Genomic DNA, 21,727 nt, shown 5'->3' with positions numbered 1-21,727 from the left:
ATGCTTTTACAATGACCTTTTCATCCTCAGAGATCCATAATCTATGTAAGTATCTATGTTCTCTCTTCTGATTTACAATTAATTTGTTTTCTTTCCAGGTAGGTTAACATATTAATAACAGGCCTTATGATGTTCTATACCCTCCTCTTCCTCTTGCTATCTGCTCCATTTCAACATTCAGTAACCACAGGGATTTTGCAACAACCCTCCCCAGGGATTCTTCTATTAAACTTTTCATTATATAGGCAGGAGCTGCACCCCTGCAGTTAGTGTAAAATTCAGCATTAAAAGAATTAAATTTCTTTCTTTCACATGAATAATAAACCAAATAATTACATGATTAATATCACTGTACTTCCCCTTCTACTATAGCTGAATTTTTCCAGAGTTTAGATAGAAAGCCAATTATTACTTTGGAGTTAAAATTAATTACACTTGGGTCCTTTAAGAAAAGCAGACAAAAAAAACCCACCCAAAACAATCACTACTCTCCACCCCTCTCCCCCCAAAAAACCCCACCAAAACCTACTCAAATTAGGATTTGATTTTTAATGAGCTAAACAAAACAAATTCCACAACCCTGCATATAATTTAATCTCTTCATCTTGTGCTTACTTTCAGAGAACACTATTCAAAAGAGAAATAACAATGATTTCCCCACATAAGTCTTCACAACTACTTTTTTTTTCCCTTCAGTATTGCCAAATAATAATGTTCTGTTCCAGAATTTCCATGAGGAACCACTCCAGACAAAATATTTATCTCTCACTGCTCTTCCTGAAAATGAAACAAGATGCTGCCTACAAGTGGCCACTTAGAAAAAGACTTCTACCACCTACAGCTTTCAGTGAAGCTGTTTCTCCCTCTCCTTGAAGCATTGGAGACCTCTAGCTAAGGGCAATGCAAGAAAAATCAAAAGTGGTGGCATCTCTGAAGGAGGATAGTTCCTCATAAGCTTTTCAGGCAAAATTTTTATATTTTAGCCTTTCCTGACATATTTTTGACTCCTCTGTTTAGGACTCATGTGGCTGCTGGGTACAGGAAGCATGCCTGACTGTTAGGAACTTGACAATAGAAGGAATTAAAATACAGGATTGTGGAGGACATAAGTGGCGAGATTGGAAATATTCTGTAAGGCACTAAGAAAATAAATATTTTACATGTAGGTATAATTTTTGTTTTGCAGGAAGAATGTAATACACAAAATATGAAACTATTTTCCTTTGATTGAATTTATTAACAACAATTCTGTATCAGCTTTTATTTTTAGTAAAGATGACCTCAGAGAACCTTAATCTTTTTTTCTGTAGCTCTATAGTGTAAGCCAAGACAATTGAACCCTTTTAGTAGTAACGCTGGGCACTCAGAGAGGAACTCTCAAGTACTATTATCCCCGATACCATCAAACACTATAATTTGTGCTGTGTATAGCAGTTTTGAAATGTGTCATGGAGATGGAGTGATTCATACTTTTTATTTTTCTTGTCAATAGATGTTAATATTTTCTGGTATATAGAGTGTCAGCTTTTTGACAACTTACATTGCATTTTGGGGTTGGGGTGGTTTTTTTTGTTATCTGAAAACTAAATTGTATAACCTGATACAAAATAAAGACTATCACTTGACTACTACTGCTTCTAGCCACTCTTCTTGTGGATACTTTCACAAAATATGTTGTGAGGAGGCATTGAAATCTTGGTTGGGGAGAGGGTGTGAAGGAGAAAAATGGGGAACGTTTAGGATTGTAAAAACCTTTGGATCTCAATGTGAATGATGAATTTTGAAGATGGTTGCTTTGGGGAAAAAAATCTATTAATTTGTGATCATTAGAAACACATCTTGTTTTCAGAGATATTCAGATCTATAAAAATCCTGCTATGCAAGTACTAGAAATAAGCTATGCCATAAAATAACAAAAGATCTTCCTCTGGCATACCACTTCAAAATATTCAAAAGTAATACTGAAATTGCCAGAGCAATACCTGAAAATTTGGTAGAAACCTTTGTCGAAAAGATGGAATAGACTTTCTGCGGACATATGATTTCCCCACTCAACTTCAGAGTGCCCTTGAAGGCCCCATGAAAGCTTCCAGATAACACTGCCTGTACTTTAGAAAAAAAAAACCTCAACATTCAAGTCTTGGTTCTCCTCTTAAAAATTATATTTTACCTTTCTTGCTTGAAAGCAGCAGTATGGAATAACTCAGGTGTTAGGCTCTGAAGCATATAGGTTTTTTGAAGCATTGTTGAAGAGCGACAGAACACAAAAGTTCATACAAAGGAGGAAGTATCAAAATGTGACATTTATAATAATGAGGAGGTAGCATGGCTTGTTACAAAGCTCAACACACAAAGAATAACAGACTTGCAGCATGGTCTCATATATCCTGAAGGAATTCAATTTCAAAGCTGCCTGTGACATGCTATGTGCATGTTGGACAACAGAAAAAAGGGACAATAAGACTGGCAGAACTGCTGTATTTGGTACTGGTGTCAAGATTGTTTTACAGTTCATGCTTTCCCTGCAGGAAGTATCTAGGAGCAAATCACCTCTTTCAGGCTTTCAAAAAACTGTTACTGTGATGAAGGAAAAACATTCCTCAACTCCCAAAGGAAAACTATCCTCTTCAGATTCTTTTTAGTCTCCCTCTCCTTTCTCCCACATCATGTAGCAATAGCAGTTAATGAAAGCATAATGGCTCCACCTACCAGAAGCTGGAATACAGGACATTTATCAGTAAAAGTTAATAATGTGACCACATTTCCAGTAACAGACTTTCACAATAAAGTAACACATAACAAAGTAAAAAAAAAACATATCAAATTTTCTCAGAAAGGGAGATGTAGTAGGAGAGAAGAGTGATTATTACCAAAAAGTTATCACCTATTAATTTCTCCAGTATCTCCTATCTAACAACTGAGGCTGTAAAAGGGAAGCTAAAGAGATGAAATGTAATAGCACTGCTTGGAAGACAAACCCACAGATATTCCAGGTCAAAATCATTGGATAAGGCTAAACAAAAGACCTATAATATGCTAAGGCTGATGCTTCTTATGCTATAGAGGACTTTATCTCTGAAGTCTAATATTCCTGGAAAGACAGAAGTAGGTTGAGCATTGCAGAATTTTTCCAATTCCAGTTGTCTGTGCACAAGTCAGATACAGGAAAAGAAAAAAAAAAAAAGCAAGATTACTCAAATCTGGTAGATCAGTGACTAACACATAGCTCCAGGAATAAAAATGAATTACTACCCAGAGCAGAAAAAGCCTCTAGACCATCTCTGAAAGTGTGGAAAACAACTGGAAACTTATGTAAAGTGTGTCCTTGTGTCTGAAGGTACAAGGGTTCCTGTAAAACACTCAGTTTGAAGATAGCCTCATTACTGACAATAATGAGCTCTGTAGCACTTAAAGATTTTATTAACCATGTACACTAACAAAGAATAAGATGCTACAATGGAAAGACTATGAAGGTACATAACATTTATAAGACATCTAAGTCTGCAAAATTAATTCTGTAATTTGGTTAATTTAGAATATCTCCATAATTGCTAAAGGGGGTTGGTCTGTCCAGCATTAAGCTTATGCAGGGTCAGATGTTAAAATGTTTGTAATCCAGAAGTGGTGAAGATGATGCTGGGACAAAACCCTGTAACAGGCTTCACGTGGCAGCGGAGTTCTAGCTAGTGGAAACCCTGCGAATACCTTATTGAAACCCAGGCAATTTCATCTTTTTTTGAGCAGGGGGTCCACTGCTGTAGGCCTCAGATGTCACTTCACAAGAAGCATGTCCCAGGCACCAGCCCAGGGAACATTCTTCACCCCACTGCCAGCCATGGGCCAGCAGCAAGTGGAAATGGGCCAGAAGGAGTGCTGGCAAAATGCAGCCTGATCCAGCTGAGAGGAAGCTAGGGGTTTGCACCCTGCATGCATGTTACACTAACTTACAATCTCATTTGTCTATGATTGAATAAAACTAGGGAAAAAAAAAAAAAAAAAAGCAAAAATAGTGCCAGAAGCAAAAACTCTGACTCTCTGCTTGCCAGCAGAGGTTAGAGTCCTAACTTCTAGTCTACCAGGAGGTTCTCTGCAGCTGCTGTGTGTGCCTCTGACAACTAGAGTGGCCCAGCATCAAATAAAGGAATATATCACGTTGATGTGTGTTGTATAACTGCATCCCTTTTCTGACACTTAGGGTTAAGCCTTTCAGACTGAAAAGGACCTTGAACCCAGGTCTTTCTGCATAAATGTTTTAACAATTAAAGAAGAAATTCCACTTCATCCCTGCAAACTACTGATCTGTGAAGCTAAAAGCTGCTGCAATTTTTTCTTCTCAATCTTCTACCTACAGGAAAGCACTAGCCTGCCTCAACAAGCATTTCTAAGATCGTACAGACACAAGGTTACCTATAACAAAGCTAACTATAACATTCGTCATACTCATTCTGTGATGTCAGCAGCAAGAGGTATAGTTGCTTTAGGCTCCGGTTTAATAATTTTCTCCAGGTGCCCCTTCTGTAGAAAAAGTCAAATCTCACTTTTTTTACAATAACTACTACCATTTGCGGGATTATGGTACCCATATCTGACTCATCCTGCATAAAAAAGGGCAAAATTCTCTCATTCAATGATTCTTGCATCAGGCTCAGCTGCTTGCTCTTTGAGGCAGCTCTTCCTTTAGAAAGATATGCAGTTTTGATCAAAGACTTCCACTAATGGAAAATCTATCATATTCTCTGAATGATGCATTCCAATAATAAAATACTTTGGCTTCTTAAAATGGGCATCATCTTTCCTGATCAAATTCTTTGACTTTCAGCCTCAGGATCTTGTTATGTTTTGTCTTCATGATAAATGAATCCTCAATACCAAGCATCTACTCCGTGTGGAGTAGATATGTCACCCCTTATGCTTTTCTTTGACAAAGAAAAGCCAGTGGAGGAAAACAGAAGTGAAAAGAAAGCCCTCATATGAATTTAATGTTGGCTCAATGTTTTTAACAAAAGATGAGGTTAGGTTTAGTCTTAAATACAAAACAGATTTTTTTTCCACCTCCAATTCAAGAGTCAAGCACCGAGGTTCAGATTTAAAGGAAGACAAAAGGGAGATCCATTCCCTGCTCCCCTCTCCCCCCCCCCCCCCAAAAAAAAAAAACAACTAAGAAAAGAACCTAATAGAAGTTGTTTCCCATGTCCTTTCCACATGAAGATAGACCTATCAGAGGTAATTGAAGTAAAACATTTCTAAGCATGTGCACAAAGGGGAAATACAGGGGAAAATTCTCATACACAGCTTTAAAATTAGAAATTATCTCTCTGAAGATCCTTTACAGTTATATCAGACTTTAATTATATCATAGGATTTTTTAAATCATATTATAGTTTTTAATTAGTTACAGTATTAGTAAATAAACATGGTGAATTTCTAGCAAAGTTAGAGGAAGCCACACTAGTGACCAGGGGAATGAATACACACAACATACTCCCTCTGTTGAGGAACAATCAACATTTGCCAACATGGCAGTACTACTGATGTTTAACAAGAGGTGAAAACATTTGGTAAGAGGAATTCCATGAAAACACAATATCTTGTGGTCTAATCCATCCCAACTCTCTTATTCACCTCTTGGGAGTTGTAAAAGATCTTTAATAGAGCATGGCTCTAGCACCAGAACAGAGCACTAAGTTGAACTGAAAGCCACATACCTATCCAGAAAAGTCTGATGGTTTATATATTCAACAAATTTACTAGAACAAACACATGGAAAATAAAGTGGTTGTGTAATAACAAATACTTCTGCTCACCGAGGAATAGGTGTAGCCCCAACCTGAGGGAAGGCTGCACAACCACACAATTATCTGACATGGAAGAATCATGTAAAATTGGAAATGCTCAATTTTAGTGGTGGCCATAGGAAAAGAAAAGTAAGTCACATAACTATTCCAAGTTAACCCATGACTGATTTGACCTGATTTTAGGCACAATCACTGTAAAAACACATTGCTTTGGTCAAGTCAGACATATCTTTTAGCTTTTTTTGTCTTTTCTTAGAGAAATACCCCGGACCTCTTTGCCATACACACTACTCAGTAGCAAAGCATTGGTAAAGGTTCCTTTTATTATGGCAGTAACAAAGCAGCATCAGTACAGTAATAATTAGTAAACAGTGGAGTTTAACTGTCCAGCATCCAGATATCTGAAGTTCTAGCCATAGCTTGCTTTATGTATACACATATTCCAATAGTCCCAAGGCATATTTACTAGGTGGTAGCAGGTTATATTAACATCTTGCACACAAACACATACATATGTACCTCAATATGAATTATTTTATATTAATCAGCCCAGCACAGAGACCCTGCAGTAACTGACACTTCCAATAGTCATGCACAATGTTCATGAACCATTAAGGACAGATAAGAGGGAGCAGAGGAACAGACACAGGGAGTTACGAGGAGAAAAGGCAAGCAAGCAAAATCACTGATTGAAGACAGGCTATGGTCTCCCAGTTCTTTGGGTCAAAAGCTAAAGGTTAAGAGACAGTGTCCATATTGTCATCTAGAAAAGTCTATTTCTTGGCTAAAACAGTTTCTAGAACTGTGTTTGTAAAGCCAGATCAGGTGGCTGGCCAAGAAGAACAAGAGCTGTTGAAGAGAAGCTTTAACAAGTTAGAGGCCATTTAGGAAAATTAGGCTAATATGTCATCAGTTGAATAAGGCTAGGCTCACCTAAGCTACCTTGGTGGAGGATGCATTTTTCGATTACTTTCTGTTCAGGTTTGTCCTTTGAGAAGTCTGTCCGTGACTACGTATTCTAGTGGCCATATTTTAGAACAGAGATACTGTAAAAGCTTGAATTCTGGAAGACCTACTAAGCAAGCCCAGTTGGCACAAAAGGTATTATGATGTGAGAGTTGGTATGAAAACAGAATTACAGAATTCTGCCCACAATGGTGAAAATCACTAAGCCTCTCTCCATGTGGATTGTCTCTCCTGGAATCAAAGGCAAAGTAAGCCCTTTAACTTTGGTACAGCATTTCTCTGCATGTAGTCGTTTTTTTGACACGTTAGCAGAATTACTTCGGTAACAAACATGTCAGGTAAGGTGTCTGTATACAGACCCGCTCTGAAGGTCAACCTTAGTAAACAGTGTTACATGAAATCTGTTGTTCACATCCTATTCTAAGATACTAAACAGAACCTATCTAGTAGAGCTGCATTTTATTATAGAGCGTAAATAAGGACACTTCAAGAAGTGAAATTGTTAAATGTATAACCAGGTTTCAAGTATATTGAATATTTAGTAAGGAAACTTACAGAATTACTAGATATCTTCCTATCGACTTAACACAGTTCAGTATTTTAGAATAAGAAATCCATTGGAATGTCCAGGTAGCCATGGCTGACCCGATTGTGAATGTCACTTCAGTGACTCTGTCAGTGAACCCTTGTCATTTTAAACTTAGGCAAGTCATTAACCATGAAGAAAAACAAAGATTAATACTTAACTACCTATTCAGCTGCAGGTACAAGCATGATATTATAATCTGATGAACTAAGCATAATAAGCATTTTCTACATTTACCTTTTTAGCTATACATGATATACATAAACCCCAGAGGTGCTCATTTCATTACAGAAACTATGCAATTAAAATTTGCTAATATAATTTGCAAATAGAAAGCAGAAAAAAAACAAGTGTGTGAGAGGCTTTTGGGGAGCTGTAGGAGACTGGCAAGGGGTACAAGCTTGTGACATTCCACAGTAATGAGACAGGCTGGCTGTGTGCCAGTGTCAGCCACTGTAACTGCACCCTGCAAGAATTCAGCTGCAAATCTTTGTTTCCTTTATGTCTTTCATATCTTTGCAATTCTCCAGGCAAAAGGCAAAGACAAAGTCTTTCAGCTGGAGTTCTTTCATCCAAGAACATTCTTCATCCAAGGCCAAAGGTTCACCATATCCTAAAAGGCCTTTGGATCTGCATGCTCAGTCATCTTCATCCAAATGTATTTCTTTGGGAGCATTATTCAGTCCTTGTGGTCGATCCTAAAAGAATACCAATAAAAACTATCTTCATTCCTTCAAATACAATCTTCAATGGTTTCATTTCTAGGACCACTGTATGAGAGTATTGTGTGAAAGGTGCAGAGTGTTAAATGATTCAGAGATATTTCAATTAAAACCACCACCACATCGAAACACTTCTACAGTTTCTGAGGTTTGATTTTTGGTCAGTTCTTTAGATAAATGTTTCCAAGATGAAATAGATTTTCTTGAGCCACACATATGAACCCAATATTTTTCCATTGTGCTGACAGCAGTTTAAAAATACTACCTATTAGCTTTACCTGGACAATATTTCTGAAGTGATAAAAATGGTAATAGAAGACCCTCCCTGTATACTACAGTACTACAAAGTGTTTTGAACATAAAACTCTAGAATGAGGTTCCTGTACCCAGTTGCTTTACTGGAGTAGGGAAAAGCAACATTTCCTTATAGAGGAAACGAGACAGTTATTTAACAGTGCATGATAATGCCACAGAAAGTAAAACATCCTGTAATTACAACTTGTGATTGTCTTAAAAGTGTCATCAAATCCTGGTTTCAAAACCAGTCCCACTCTCTAATCTGCCTATCAGTATTCCACATCATCTAGCTTAATTTACCTCCCATCTCTTTTTTAAAAAAGTTTTCTAATCCTTTCTTTAGTAGTTTTTGTTTGTTTGTTTTTTGTTTGGGGTTTTTTCGTGTTTTTGTTTTTTAATTTTATTTTCCCTATTTGCTTATACCTTTCTTCCTTCTGTCCAAATACCTGCTTTCCCTTTTGTCTTCAGGTAGCCTCTCCCTGTTACCTTTCTCTTCAGCTCCACAAGCCCTTTTACAATTTTTAGTCTTTGCCTTGCTCTCTCTGTATCACTCAACTCTGTTTTGGTCTCCACAGTCTCTCAGTGCTGTGTCTCCTGCCCCTTTTCAACCTACTGCCCCACAGTCACCTCCAGCTCTTCTTTGCCTTTATTATTTTGCATTCTTCTCTTCACATCCCTCTTTCACCTAAAACCCATTCATTTCTTTTCTCTATTATTTTTTCACACGCTACCAAATTTCTGCTATTGCACCATCCTGCCAAACAACAGTTACATAAACTGTTTCTAGATTAAGGGATCATTCCTGCCTTGCTCTGATAGTCTAACAAGAATAAGTTGAGGAGAGATGATCTTCAGCATAATTTAAGAAAACACAAAACCTTCTCACTGCAAGCAGTGCTATCAATTCCCATTATTTTATTACAATACTTGAAATAAGTTTATTATTAGTAAATATGCAGCTTCTGAAGGAAATCTAAGAAATTTCCCTCCAAAGAAAGATTCAAGTTCTGATGGTTAAAAGAATAACATAAAACATGCTCCGGACTTAACTTAGTTAATCACAGGTGAGAAAGGGTATAACTGCACCCTAATACTTTAAAGTCTTATGATTTTTAAGCTGTGTAACTATTAACATTCTGACTCACAGGGACAGACATAAACCTGATCTGAATAGAAAAGCAGACTGCAGAACCAGCAGCTCAAGTCTGTACCTGATTTTGAACTATTTGAAGTTAAGACTACATACTGTAGACTTAGAATATTAGAGGAAGGAGGGAAGGAAATAAAAGGAAAAATAATACCAGTCATCACATGAATGCCATTAAAACGTCACCCACTACACTAAAGTTGAAAAACGGGCAGCAATGTTGCCTCAGTAGCTTCTATTCAACTTTGGAAGGAAATGACACAAAGTGACAAGTGTTTGGTACTTAGCATATATCAAACCAGCAGCAAATGGAGGAAAATCTCAATTTTCCTCATCAGTTTGAGAGATTTGTTCTTATCAAAAGTAATTTCTTGATCTCAAATTAGAAGCAGTTTCCTCTGTAATGGGAAATGGACAGGTCAGATAAAGAATACTAATGAGGATTACTTTTTCATTGGATAGAATGTAATCAATACCCCTCTTTAATTATCTCAAAGCTATATGATATGGAAGGAAAAGGGGTTGGTTATTTTTACTCCACTCAGCCTCCACAAAACCTTTAATTGCTGTGGTTTACATTTTCTAGAATATAGTTAAATTGCCCTCAGGATTCTTATTTTATGGTCCTATCTAGTTTTTCAATGTAAAAGTAGAAAGGATTCAAATTTTGACTAGAAACACTTCAGTGCCCATCTTCCAGCATAAATGATACCCCTTCATGACTAGAATATGTTTGCATAACCAGGTTAATTACTTAGAGGAAATATTTCTCTACCAATTCTGTGCTGAGGTGAATTTAAAGACACTGAAGGATTCAGAAATCAAATCCTTTATAATATTAACTTTTTGAAAGATGTTAACAAGACATACTGGCTCAGACAGAAGCTTCCTATTGACTCTATTCTGCCTTCAAGGCCTGACCAAAGCAGTTCTCAGACTTTAAATCTGATAAAGCTCAGATGGGATTTGGTTTGTAAAAAAACAACTCTAGGCTTCAAAGTTTATTAATTCTTTGGTGTCCTCTGTTCTTTAGCTTTTTATGTGTAAACTAGATTTCTGTGCACCAGAGTCAATAAACAACTTTTAGCTGAAAGGGGATAGTGATATAAGGTACCATGTATCTTCTTGTAAAAGCAAACATTATAAACTTGTTTTAACATCAAGACAAATGTAAAAAGAGAAATTAAAGGTAGCTTGTGTCAGCTGCAACCTGGAGGAAGACTGAAGGCAAAATGAGGGATTGTGGCCTTAGGTCAGTTTTTCCTAACAAGTTTCAGGCTTATCAGATCTTGATCCTTAATTGCATAATACAGTAAGTCCATTTTCTGGATGCTCAGACCTTCCCAAATTTATTCATAAACAGATCTAAGCTATTGCTTTCTGTTGTGGCCTTGACAGTAAGCAGTCCTTAGCTTTACCCCGCTGACTCCTTCTGAAAAATGTAATACAAAAAAAAAATTAATGTACCAACAGTGAGCTTGATGCTGGTTCAATGTTTTCCCCTGCAGTGGTGAAATACCATGAAGTGCTTAGAAGTACTCACAATTTTCTCAGTATTCAGTTCTCGGCACTGAAGCTAGCTGTGGGTCAAGTCAATGCTAAGACAAATCTATGCTTTACAGCTGTTGAAATACTTAAGCCATACCGGATTTTAAAGTGATGTCATAGCAATGCAGTTATTACTTGCCTGCCACAGGATCTGCTGATGGCAGTTGAAGTTCTTATTCATCAAGGGGCCCAAATAATTGAAACAATCCATCTGCTCTATGTACTCTCCTTCTGCCTATACTGTGATTACTTACTACTTTGTGATATTTGCCAGTGATGTCATACTTAATCAAGCAATTGGTGGCCTGCTAGATCTCCTGAGAACTGCACTGCACTCCTGTGATGGAGCATAGGTAACTAAAACAATCCACCTGTTCCAAGCTTTCCCTTTGCAAAACCTGATGGGACATGATATTTGGCAGCGACTGTCATAACTGATCAAGCAATTGCCAGGCTTGTGCATATTTCCTGAAAGTTGCTGCTGTTTTTCATCATGAATTCCAGATAATTGAAATAATTGACCTGCTCTAGGGCCCTGCTTTGACTCTAGCATTTTCTGCTATGGGACATTTGCCTATTGTCACATTTGTTTAAGAGCTGCAGTAGGAAAAGGCTTTGAAAACTTTTTCACAAGATGTCATAGCACCACAAAGAAAAGTGACATTATTTGCATGGTGTGTATGACCAAACTGCCAGACAATACTCTGTTCCCTGTACCCGTATACCATGACTCACAAATGCACGTGCTATGCTATATCCATCTAAGTGGCAGAAAGTTAGAGGAACAGGAATGAGGGAAAGCATGCAAACTAAAGTTTTGCAACCAGGCTGAATCCTACTGCTGCTCCCATATGATGAGAGCCAAGTAATTTAAACACTCCAGTGCTCTGTTGGTTAAATGGACTTCTATTAAGCTTTCAGTAGTTAAGGAGCCTACAAATGTTTTACAGAGGACCAGGCACCCTGACTTAGGCTTTTCACCACTTATTACACAGTTAAAGGACAGACTTGCCTGGTGATTGATATAAAGATTCTTAGAATAGTCCAATTAAGTGTACTAGCCATAAAAACTTTTATGTGTTCATCTGCTAAGGGGTATAGATCTTACTTGTAGTCAGATTATATTGCTCAGTTTTATTTCAGAAGGAAAAAAACCACATTCACTCACTAGATCACATCCCGCTCCTGAATTTACTGTATTCCTCTCAAGCATGGATGTTCAGTTGCGTTCATTACTCTGCTTAGCATCTGAGCAGGTCACAGACTGACTGACAGTGACTGTAGAAGTCTAGCAATATCTGCAATAATCTTGCAAGTGTCAGTCAGATTTCCAGCACTTTCATTAAGATCTAACATTTCTGCAGTTGTACTTTAAGGGGTTCAATATTTTGCCCTGCACAAAGTACAGTATATAGAATTATTTTTAAAAGAACTCTTATAACATAGCATCCATCTGTAACAATGCCCAAGTTTCCTAAAGTCTATAGCTTTTTCTTTTCAGCTCTATCTTCAAACAGGTAACACTGAAATGACTAAAGAGAAGTGCTGTTTTTAAAGGAAGAAAGCTGCCAAATCTTATACAGATGTACAGCTAGGAATGATGTCAACAACATTAGAGTTACAATTATCTACTCACTTAAATAAAATTGATGTGTTTTTTTTTTAAATTTGGATGAAAATTAAAGCAGCTCAGAAAGTTAAGATTACCTATTAAGACTAACAGGGTTTACAAGTAAACTATGCGATAAAAGGAATACATTTTCTTCATCTTACATCAAGCTTTTTTAGAAAAGAAAGTGTCTCTATTAGAAAGCTGATGTGTATTAGTGTAAAGATAAAGTCAGATCTTGACATTCAGAAGAGATTTATGTTTACATCAAAACATGAGAGGCAGTACTTGTGTACAGGGACAGGTAGTCACCGGTGGTCTGTTGTTCAGAGAGCAGCTAGTGATTGCTCTGCTTTCCCCATGCTCCAGCCTTCAGTGCTCCCTTCTAACCTCCAGGTCCTGGCAGCAACACAGCATGTGCCATACAAGCACTATAGCACTACTTGCATGTTTTTCCACCATTGAAAAAAACCTTAATTATGAGAACTAACCTAGTTGTAAAGTTTCAATTTTGACTTTCTAAAGGAAAGTTTATTTAGGAAGACTTGATATAAAGTGAATGAGTGTCAATCAACCCTTCCTTGAGGGAAAAAAGATGACAAAAAGGACACCATTGTTTGTGTGCACACAACTGTGGGGTAAAGGGAAATCAACTTTTTGATGAAATAGCTTGCTTTTAACATACATAGGTGATGATTGAATATAGAGAATTCAAAGGGTGACTTTACAGATAATTGGCCCCGACTAACAAAAAACAACACTGCAGCTTTTTGTCAGCAGTAGGATGTAATTATGCATCATTAATTATACTGGCATGTCAATGAAAGGTCAGATAACACAATATAAAGGAAGAAGTAGTCCTATACCCTGACAATGTTATTGTTCGAAAATGTTAGTGCTTACATAGCACTTTTGGGGTGGGAGGAAATCATTCTTCATTTAAATCAGGAGAAAATCTGGGGTCATATTCTGAACTGACTTAAAACCAAGAACATGAAATAAAACAAGATGATGGCAATAAAGGAGATGTTGCAGACTTTAATGTAGCCTCCTACCCTTTCATCCTGGACAGACAGGTCTGCTCATGAATGGGTATATAACACCAGGCAGCAACACCTGCACTTAGTAGAGGGTCAGTAACAGCTTGCCAGCAGTAGTACGATTCAAAGCAGAAGACTTAACTTTCTTTATCACTGTGCATGCTTTTATTAAGATAATCTACTGCTCTCAATGTTATTTTTATTTGATACATTCTCCCAGTCACCAGTCTGATTGCTCCCAGTGCCAACTCTTCTAGGAGGTAGATTTACCATCTGTGATGCTGTCCTCACTGCAAATAAAGCACTTTATTTGACCCACCATTAAGAAAAAAAAAAATTCAGCTTTGTTAGCAGTGAATAGTTTTGGCTTGGTTTAAGAGAAGTCACTTACAGCTAGATTTTTCCCTGTCTACCAAACTGTTTCCCCCATTGCTTTATTTTCACAATTTGCCAGTGAATGATAAATGGGAGCAAGGTTTGTGGCTTTATAAGTATATTTCAAATACCCTAGTAAATAAAAGACACAATAACATATGTGTTGTCATCTCTGCATGCAATATATATTGCTTTTCCCAATTCTTTCAATTTTTCTTAATTGATTAGAAATATCTATGCAACCTTGAAGACCAAAAACTTCTGAATTAAAAAGCACAGAGTTCTAATGTTTCTCACTAATGGAATCATCCATGCCTCTTTGCCAGCATGAAAAAGGCTTGCAAAGATATTCTGATATTGCTGCTTCCTTTTCCAAAGCAGGAGTGAGACTTGGCAATGGGTAGAGATGGGGGAAGTTGTGCCAAAGAAAATCTCAGGGATGCCCTTCTCATTGGATGGCTGGAATTGGGTTAGGTGATCTACAGGAGGGGAATATAATGGTCTAAGTTCACAATATTTGCTTTTTCAAGTTCAGGCTAGAAAGTCTGGGGTCTTAGGGGGCAGCAGTGTGTTCTTAAACAAACCCCACACAGCCAATTTACTCCTATCTCCTCATACTCAGATATATTCCTCTTCACTGTCAAACAGAACACAAGATTCAGTTAAATATCAAAGTGATTAGACTGTTGACAAAGAACAGAAACGGACCAGAAAAAAAAATTTTCATTTTCCTTCCCAGCTCAGTAGAAAAGTCTTGTTTTCAGCAGTAACATTCACACACAAACCTCCCTTAAAAAAATAAATTCAAAGCCTGACACTGTCTCCTTTCCTCATGTTATTTTATATTTTCACATAGTTACAGAGAAATTGCTAATGGCCACACTGCATACTTAATTAAATTTATCAATAGGGAAAATCAAGCTTTCACAGCAAGTTATTCAGGATACATATTTCAGAAAAGTACTGTACCACCAGTTAGTAACTTAAAGGCAAGCATTTAATTGCATAAAATTTTTGAAGAGAGGGTGAGGGACGTGGTGTAATGAGACTGTATTTGAACAAACTTAGTGGGATAAGCATTGATAAAAATATCAAAGAAATAATGTTGAAAGTGGGAGTTTCCTTATTCTGATTTAATCTCAATTCCTGGATTTTGACTCAGTGCAAAACAGAAGCGAACTTTAAAATCTGATTAACGTAACTTTGCATTTCTTTTTACAATGAAGTTGTGGGTTTTTAAAACCAGTGGATTTGTCTAACTGCACAGTTCTTCTAATGGCTAATGCATCCTTCTTTTCAAGTCTCTCCAAGCTGCTAGAGAGCAACTTAGATACTATTCACTGTATCCAGCCTTTTGCTTAGGCAGCAAATACTACTCTTAGGCAATGGTTATCTTGAGTAGCTATACCATCATTAACTTGTCTCAAATGCCCCATTTTTAAAGATTGTTCTTGTTAGGAACAATTTTGGAAGAGTACAGAAGAGCTGAAAAGGGCTAAGTGTTTCAGATTAGGCTATTATAGTAAAATTGAGCATCCCAATCAAGTTCTCCGGTATCTAAACTGATTTATTGCATTCTAGCTCTTCTGTGTTCAAAGAGATCTGACAAAAAGTATGCATCAGAAATTTTGTAGTAGTGTTTCATGTTAGGTCTCCTCCATTCCCATAGGTTGGATTTCAATTTAGATTACACTATTTACTAGAAGAATAAAATCCTCTACCTCAATATTATTACATTAATATATCAATGAGATGTGTCCAACATGTCTCACACTTGATCTAGTAGACAGTAATCAGTAGACAGTAGCAGTGACATTGAGAGAATCCTTGATTGTTTCTGAGGTAAGCTAGCAACAGGGAAAAAGATGTTTGGGGAACTCTTTCTAGGACAGCACAACTACCATACTACCTCTTGCTCAGATACATAGCCAGAGCCCCAGTCTTCCCTCTAGCTTCTACTCCTGCCAGTTCTACAGGAAGAAAGCAGGCATTTGGATAACTTCAGCATACTTTACACCGCCCTCAAACAATGACTCAAAGATTAAAATTATCTTATTTCCCTGTTAAAAATCTTGTACTGTACCCATTTATTTAGTGACTGAATGAAGGAGGTACCTCCCACACCTCACATATTATAATCTTTGTAAAAGTCTTCAGAAATATTCACTCAGTACAAACTGCTGAAGAGAACCAGAGGTAAACAAAATAGTATGCAAATGTTACTCATGAACCTAAATAAAATATATAACCCTCCTGATTTCCACCTAGACAAGACCACTATTAGTTTTTAATCCTAGAGTTCTCTCAGAAGCATCAAGTTTACTTCTTTCTACGAACAAAGGCATCTAGGGTCTGACAGGGAAAGCCCTGTGTCTACACATGCCAATATAGATGAAGTTGCAAAATTACAATTCCTTCATTCCATTCAAGAATTAATTTAAGTATATGCTTTCAGTGCCAATCAATGTTACATTCTCAGGATCAGGTTCTTTCAGACAGATATACCAGCCTTTCCTTCCAAAAGAGATGTGAAATGGAGATGGGATCAGAGCTTCCTTATATGTAACAGCCTAGTTACAAGATTCACAGAAGTGAGACGTGCAGATTCATCTGCCTCCCCAAAATTTGTCAATGTCAACTAGATCATGGCCTACTGAGAGGACATACTTGCCATCAATTTTTTTTATTCCCCCTTCTCCCTCCCAACAATGACAATTTAAATTGAATGCATTGACTTCAGGCAAGTCTTTGCTTACCGCACTGTAAAACCCAGAGTAACCTGCACAACATCCAGCTTGGCACACAAATCACTCCACCAGCCGTGGACCCACTGAGTCTAAATACCAGCAGCTACAAAGTCCAGCAGTGAAGCACACTCTTCTAGGCTCCTAGATGCTCTACTCCAATTAATTGGAACAGGGGGTAATAAGAGGGGATTGAACACCACCACCCTCACTAGTTCTGTTCCCCTCCTCCCCTGTTAATTGCTGCATGAGTTTCCCAACCAGAAGACTGAATTGTTTTCAACTGAATTATAGAAGTACCTCTAGTGACCTTTTTAAAAAGGAACTGTCCATTATTTTAAACTTTATCTTTGGACTATTTATTAATGTGTTGATACAACTAATTACTATCATTAATTTTCTGGCCATGCTAAAATGTTATTTTTATACAACTGTTCAGATTACCAAGAGGTAAAGATAAAATGCTTAGGTATACCCTGCATCTTAGAAGTGTTTAATAAGTCAAAAAGGGCTTTTGATAGAAGTGGTCAGGCACACAGCCTTGATGTTACTGACAAAAGGCAAGGACTGTCTGAAATCAAGTCAGATTGTGCACAGAGAAAGGAAGACAAAAGGCATTTGTTTCAGATTAATTTGCTTCTGATGCTTTTTGTCATTATTGGTTTCAGGAGTCTGAGAACCTGAACAAACCCAGATCTACATCCCTGTAACTCTGATCTACAGACAACTCAAACATTCATTTCTTATTTTGCATTTTCAGCTTCAGGCCATTCCTTAAGGAAAAAAAAAAATCCCAAAGATATTTAATGACAATAAGAAGCCTGAAAAACAAGGTAGACATGGATGACAACAGGTTCTGTTACTGTAGTCAGAGACAGGCAAACAGAACCTTGCTCTCCAGGGAAGCCCTTTTGACTTAGAGGGCACTACAGACTGATGAATCTTGGCATCCTCTGCACAGTCACTGTAGTCAGTGGAGTTCACATCCTTAGAGCATCTGTCCAGAATGACCTGGCAGTAGGATGGAGTGACCCCTTTGCAATTTTGACTTTTAAGAAAGCTTTATTTAAATGTGAAGGAACATTTAAATATTTATTAGATAGCCTTAGAAGAGCATGATTTGATGGTGCTTTTCATTATAATATTGTTGATGACTACAATCTCAAGTCTTTTCAGTAGTGACTAGGTCTTTCCACATATACCCAAGCAGCTTTCAAGAGGGAATGCAACACTAAACATTCTGTTTTGAAATACCATATAATGGTAAGTATAAAAGAATTAAGATTTGTTGTCTGTTTTGCAATTTAGCGTACATAATTTTGGGTTTTGCTATTAATTCAGAAAGCTTTAACATTTATTTCATTAGTCTAAGCTTGGTAATTCAGCCAATGAAAACTGTTTAAGTTATATTAATCGAAAACAATGTTAACAGTTAATTTTCTGAATGATGGAGCAACATAAAAACAAACTTGAGTAACGCCTTGATTAATTAATTGATTAGCTAGTTCCTGTTGAGAAATTATATTCAATAGAAGTCTGTCAATACAAATTGCTATCAATTGCCACTTTATGAAGTGCCAGGAATAATGGGTTCAGGTGCATATTAGAACTAGTTGTCATGAATGCCAATTTACAGCAGAAAAATGGATTGTTTATCATCTAATTTAATTTCAGACAGTTAACTTGTAATAACTCATTTTAGCATTGAATTTTCAAGAACTTGAGTGTTGTTAGAAGCAGCAGCTTATTGTAATAAGTTTGCAAATTTAAATTCTGTAAATAATTTAAAGCAGCCTATAACTCAATTTTGCCATTGATTACTTAGAAAATACTTAGCAACTGTATTCAACATTCAAACACCCCCATTCGTCCCACTGGCAGCATGTTTCATTACAAATGCTTCCCTACTGCTGCAGTATTAGACTTGACTGTGCTTTTAATAACGTTGTGAAAAATGCAATGTGCAATGTTGCTTCTGGCCAACTGAGTCAAAATACTTTGTGGGGTCTCTTAGGCCATGCATGCTAGCAAATACACCACATGTGGAGGCATTTACTAGACTATTTTAGCACACCTGGACAGTTTGATGTCCAGATGCTGAAGAAAATGCAAAGAACACAGGTTTGTAAACAAAGTAAAAGAATGTAAAGTTGCTCAGGTTTGGGGCAAGGGAGAGATAGTTCATCTTATGCTTTCTCCATCCTATTTCTGAAGACTTTTAGGTTATTTGCTGGCAATTGTGAACAAGGAAATTTAAGAAAAAGAACATCCTTTGAAAAGGGATGCAAAATGATGCAATTTCTTAGTGGCTCCAAGGAAGCTGTGAGCTAGAAACAGTTTAACACTTACTAAAAGACCTCCCCCTTGCAGATTTCAAACAGTCATGAACTTCAGTTAGCACTGCCCAAGTACAAATGTACAGTTACATTATAACAATAAACTAAGATAGCATAAGTATTTAGGAGTTTATTAATCTGCATAAAGCTTTACCTCTAGGAACCATGCCAGTCTACGTGTACAACTAATATACGTTCTTGCAACAGTTTGCAGTTTCTGCAAATGGATAAACCATCAGCCTTTTTCTTTACTTTGCAAGCAAGGCATTGAAATCAATCATATTCCAGCATGCTTGCAATAGGTACCTGACAAAGTCCAGCAACTTGGATCTGTCAGACACGAGTGAGCACAAAGGTTACTGCCAGTTTCATTGACTTACTGCAACTTCCTCACACAACTATGCAGTATGTACATTAGTAGATGCAGATTGCTTTATATTTCAAAATAACTATTGTATTAATACTCTCCTGTAATCTGTGACTTCAAGAAAGATCCACTGTAGTTGCAAACAAGCAGCAATAAACTAAAAGGTTTCAAAAGCCTTTTCAATTTTCATTTAATAACATGAATTGATTTAATAAAGAAAAAAGTTCAACAGCAAAGTCTTTGAAGTGCCACCTCAAAAATAGGTCAGATTCTTACTTCCTAGCTTCTCTTTCATAGCATGAAAAGCTGTCTGTGTTTTGCCTCATGACTTTTCTGCTTATGGGAGCTCCCATGGATAAATTCTGCTAACAAAAATGAATCCATTGACTAAGCCTATCCTAAAGCTAACAGACTCAGCTTCCACTGGGAAAATGCTGCAGGCTGAACACAGATATTGACCAACGTAGTTAAAAATATAACAGCACATAACCAGCACTACACTAGCATTGCTGTTTACTAGACTTCACAAAAAACTTTTTCATGAGTGAGGAAGTATCTTAGCTTTAGGTTCATGTCAGACTAATAGAACATTTTACTTCTGACTCAAATTCTTGTTCTCTACAAGTCTGATAACTCCCTCTCTGATACCATTTAACTGGATTTTCTGAGATTCATTTCCTCTTACTGTTCCAGGAACAGCTTTGGAAGACCAGCTTCAGGAAGTCACTCTGTTCTTTCTGTGACCATTTTGGAACACACTAAACTGGTGTCAGGGTACAGCAGAGCAAGGACAGATTACAGAAGCCCATTTCAGGAGCTGACCATTGCAGAACAGGCATGGCTTAGCACTTTAACATTGCAGAGTACAACTGAAACTTTAAAATTTAGTTCAAAAATCCTGTCAAATAGAGTTATTTAGACCATGTTCAAATAACCTTTGGTAGTAACAGAAATAACCCTTTACCTGGAGGACTAATTTTGAACCAGATTGTTCCAGTGTTTTACTGTATTGATTCACAGCTATGCTGACACAAATGAAGAGGCAATCAGAGATGCAAACTTCTTAATCTAGTTCCATTATCAAAGTTAACACCTTACATACCTATGCTGTCAGGAATAAAATTATTCTGACCTCTGTCAGCAAGTGTTTGTGCCTAAAAGGCAGGGGGGCAATATGGCATTTGAGTTTTTCCTTTTAGGGCAAGGGAAGGGAAGTATTCTCAATCAAGAGTTTATATATTTATAACCACACTTAGAAGGTTCAGAAAAAACATATATATTCACTGATTGAAGACAATAGTGTAGTAGAGTTAAAAAGCACTCCCCTCCCCTCATATGTCATGAAATTAATAAAAACCACTTAATGCTTCAGTTTTAAAAATAAGTTGTTTGGTAGAACTTTTTGTGAAGAAATGTTTCCATACTTCATCGGCTTGAAGTCTGTATCACATCTTAACCCCTTACAAAATTAGGGCTAGAAGAATCTACAGTTTCATCAGATAAAAAAGTAGTGCTCCGAAAGGTTGCAAGGCATTACCACATGAGTGAAAAAACATGACTGGATCTTATTTTCAGTTCAACACCAGAATTGACTGATCCAAGTAGTAGTATACATAAAATACAGGCAGGTTCTAATAAATTCTATTTGTGATGAAGTATCAACTAGTATTTCTATTGGCATCCTATGAAAACTGATATTTGACTCCATACAACCTGTTACTTTCATCATTATGTGGTAATAAAGCAATTCTAGTAAAGCTTTCAGATTATAAATAACATTGATCTGTAAGAAATTGTTATTTACCGTTGATAGACATTATGTAGCAAGACAACTTTAAGGAAGATGCATGCATCACAGTTCAGCTGAAAGCAATGTCCTACCTAGACACAGGATGTTATTCACTCTTAAGGGAGAGCTGGGAAACAGTAACAGATGAGTGCAGTGATGCTTTTATACAGATTTTGTAAAATTGTGTTCATTTTTGGCCAGGGCCTTACCAAGCATGAAGCATTAATAAAACCATACCAGTTTATGACCAACTCTCAGATTTTATCCTTTGACTCCAGTCCTAGTCTAGACAAAGACGACAAAAGATGGAGAACTGCATTACATTCAGAGAAGAGCTCCAGAACAGCCTGTGGTCTGGGAAACATGCTTTGCAATGTGAAGAATGCGATTTGCTCTACTGAACAAC

General features: G+C 37.0%; 1 protein-coding gene across 8 annotated transcripts in view; it reads right to left on the bottom strand.

The window, feature by feature from the left end:
- Positions 1–21,727, bottom strand: part of ATRNL1 (attractin like 1) — a 520,660-nt gene that overhangs the window by 90,854 nt on the left and 408,079 nt on the right. For 2 of the 8 annotated variants that reach the window (XM_074907811.1, XM_074907809.1), the window contains one exon: positions 6,120–8,045. The exons of the other annotated variants lie outside the window; for them this stretch is intronic. Coding sequence is in view for 1 of the 2 variants with exons in the window: in XM_074907809.1 (XP_074763910.1) it covers positions 7,986–8,045 (60 nt within the window). In the remaining variant the exon portion in view is untranslated. Of the gene's footprint in view, positions 1–6,119; positions 8,046–21,727 lie in introns of those variants that run through there. 8 annotated transcript variants of the gene reach the window in all.

The sequence above is a fragment of the Athene noctua genome, chromosome 5 (assembly GCF_965140245.1).
Source record: "Athene noctua chromosome 5, bAthNoc1.hap1.1, whole genome shotgun sequence".
Lineage (NCBI taxonomy): Eukaryota > Metazoa > Chordata > Aves > Strigiformes > Strigidae > Athene > Athene noctua.
Note: the sequence above shows the minus strand (reverse complement) of the source record. Positions and strands in the feature narration are given on the sequence as shown.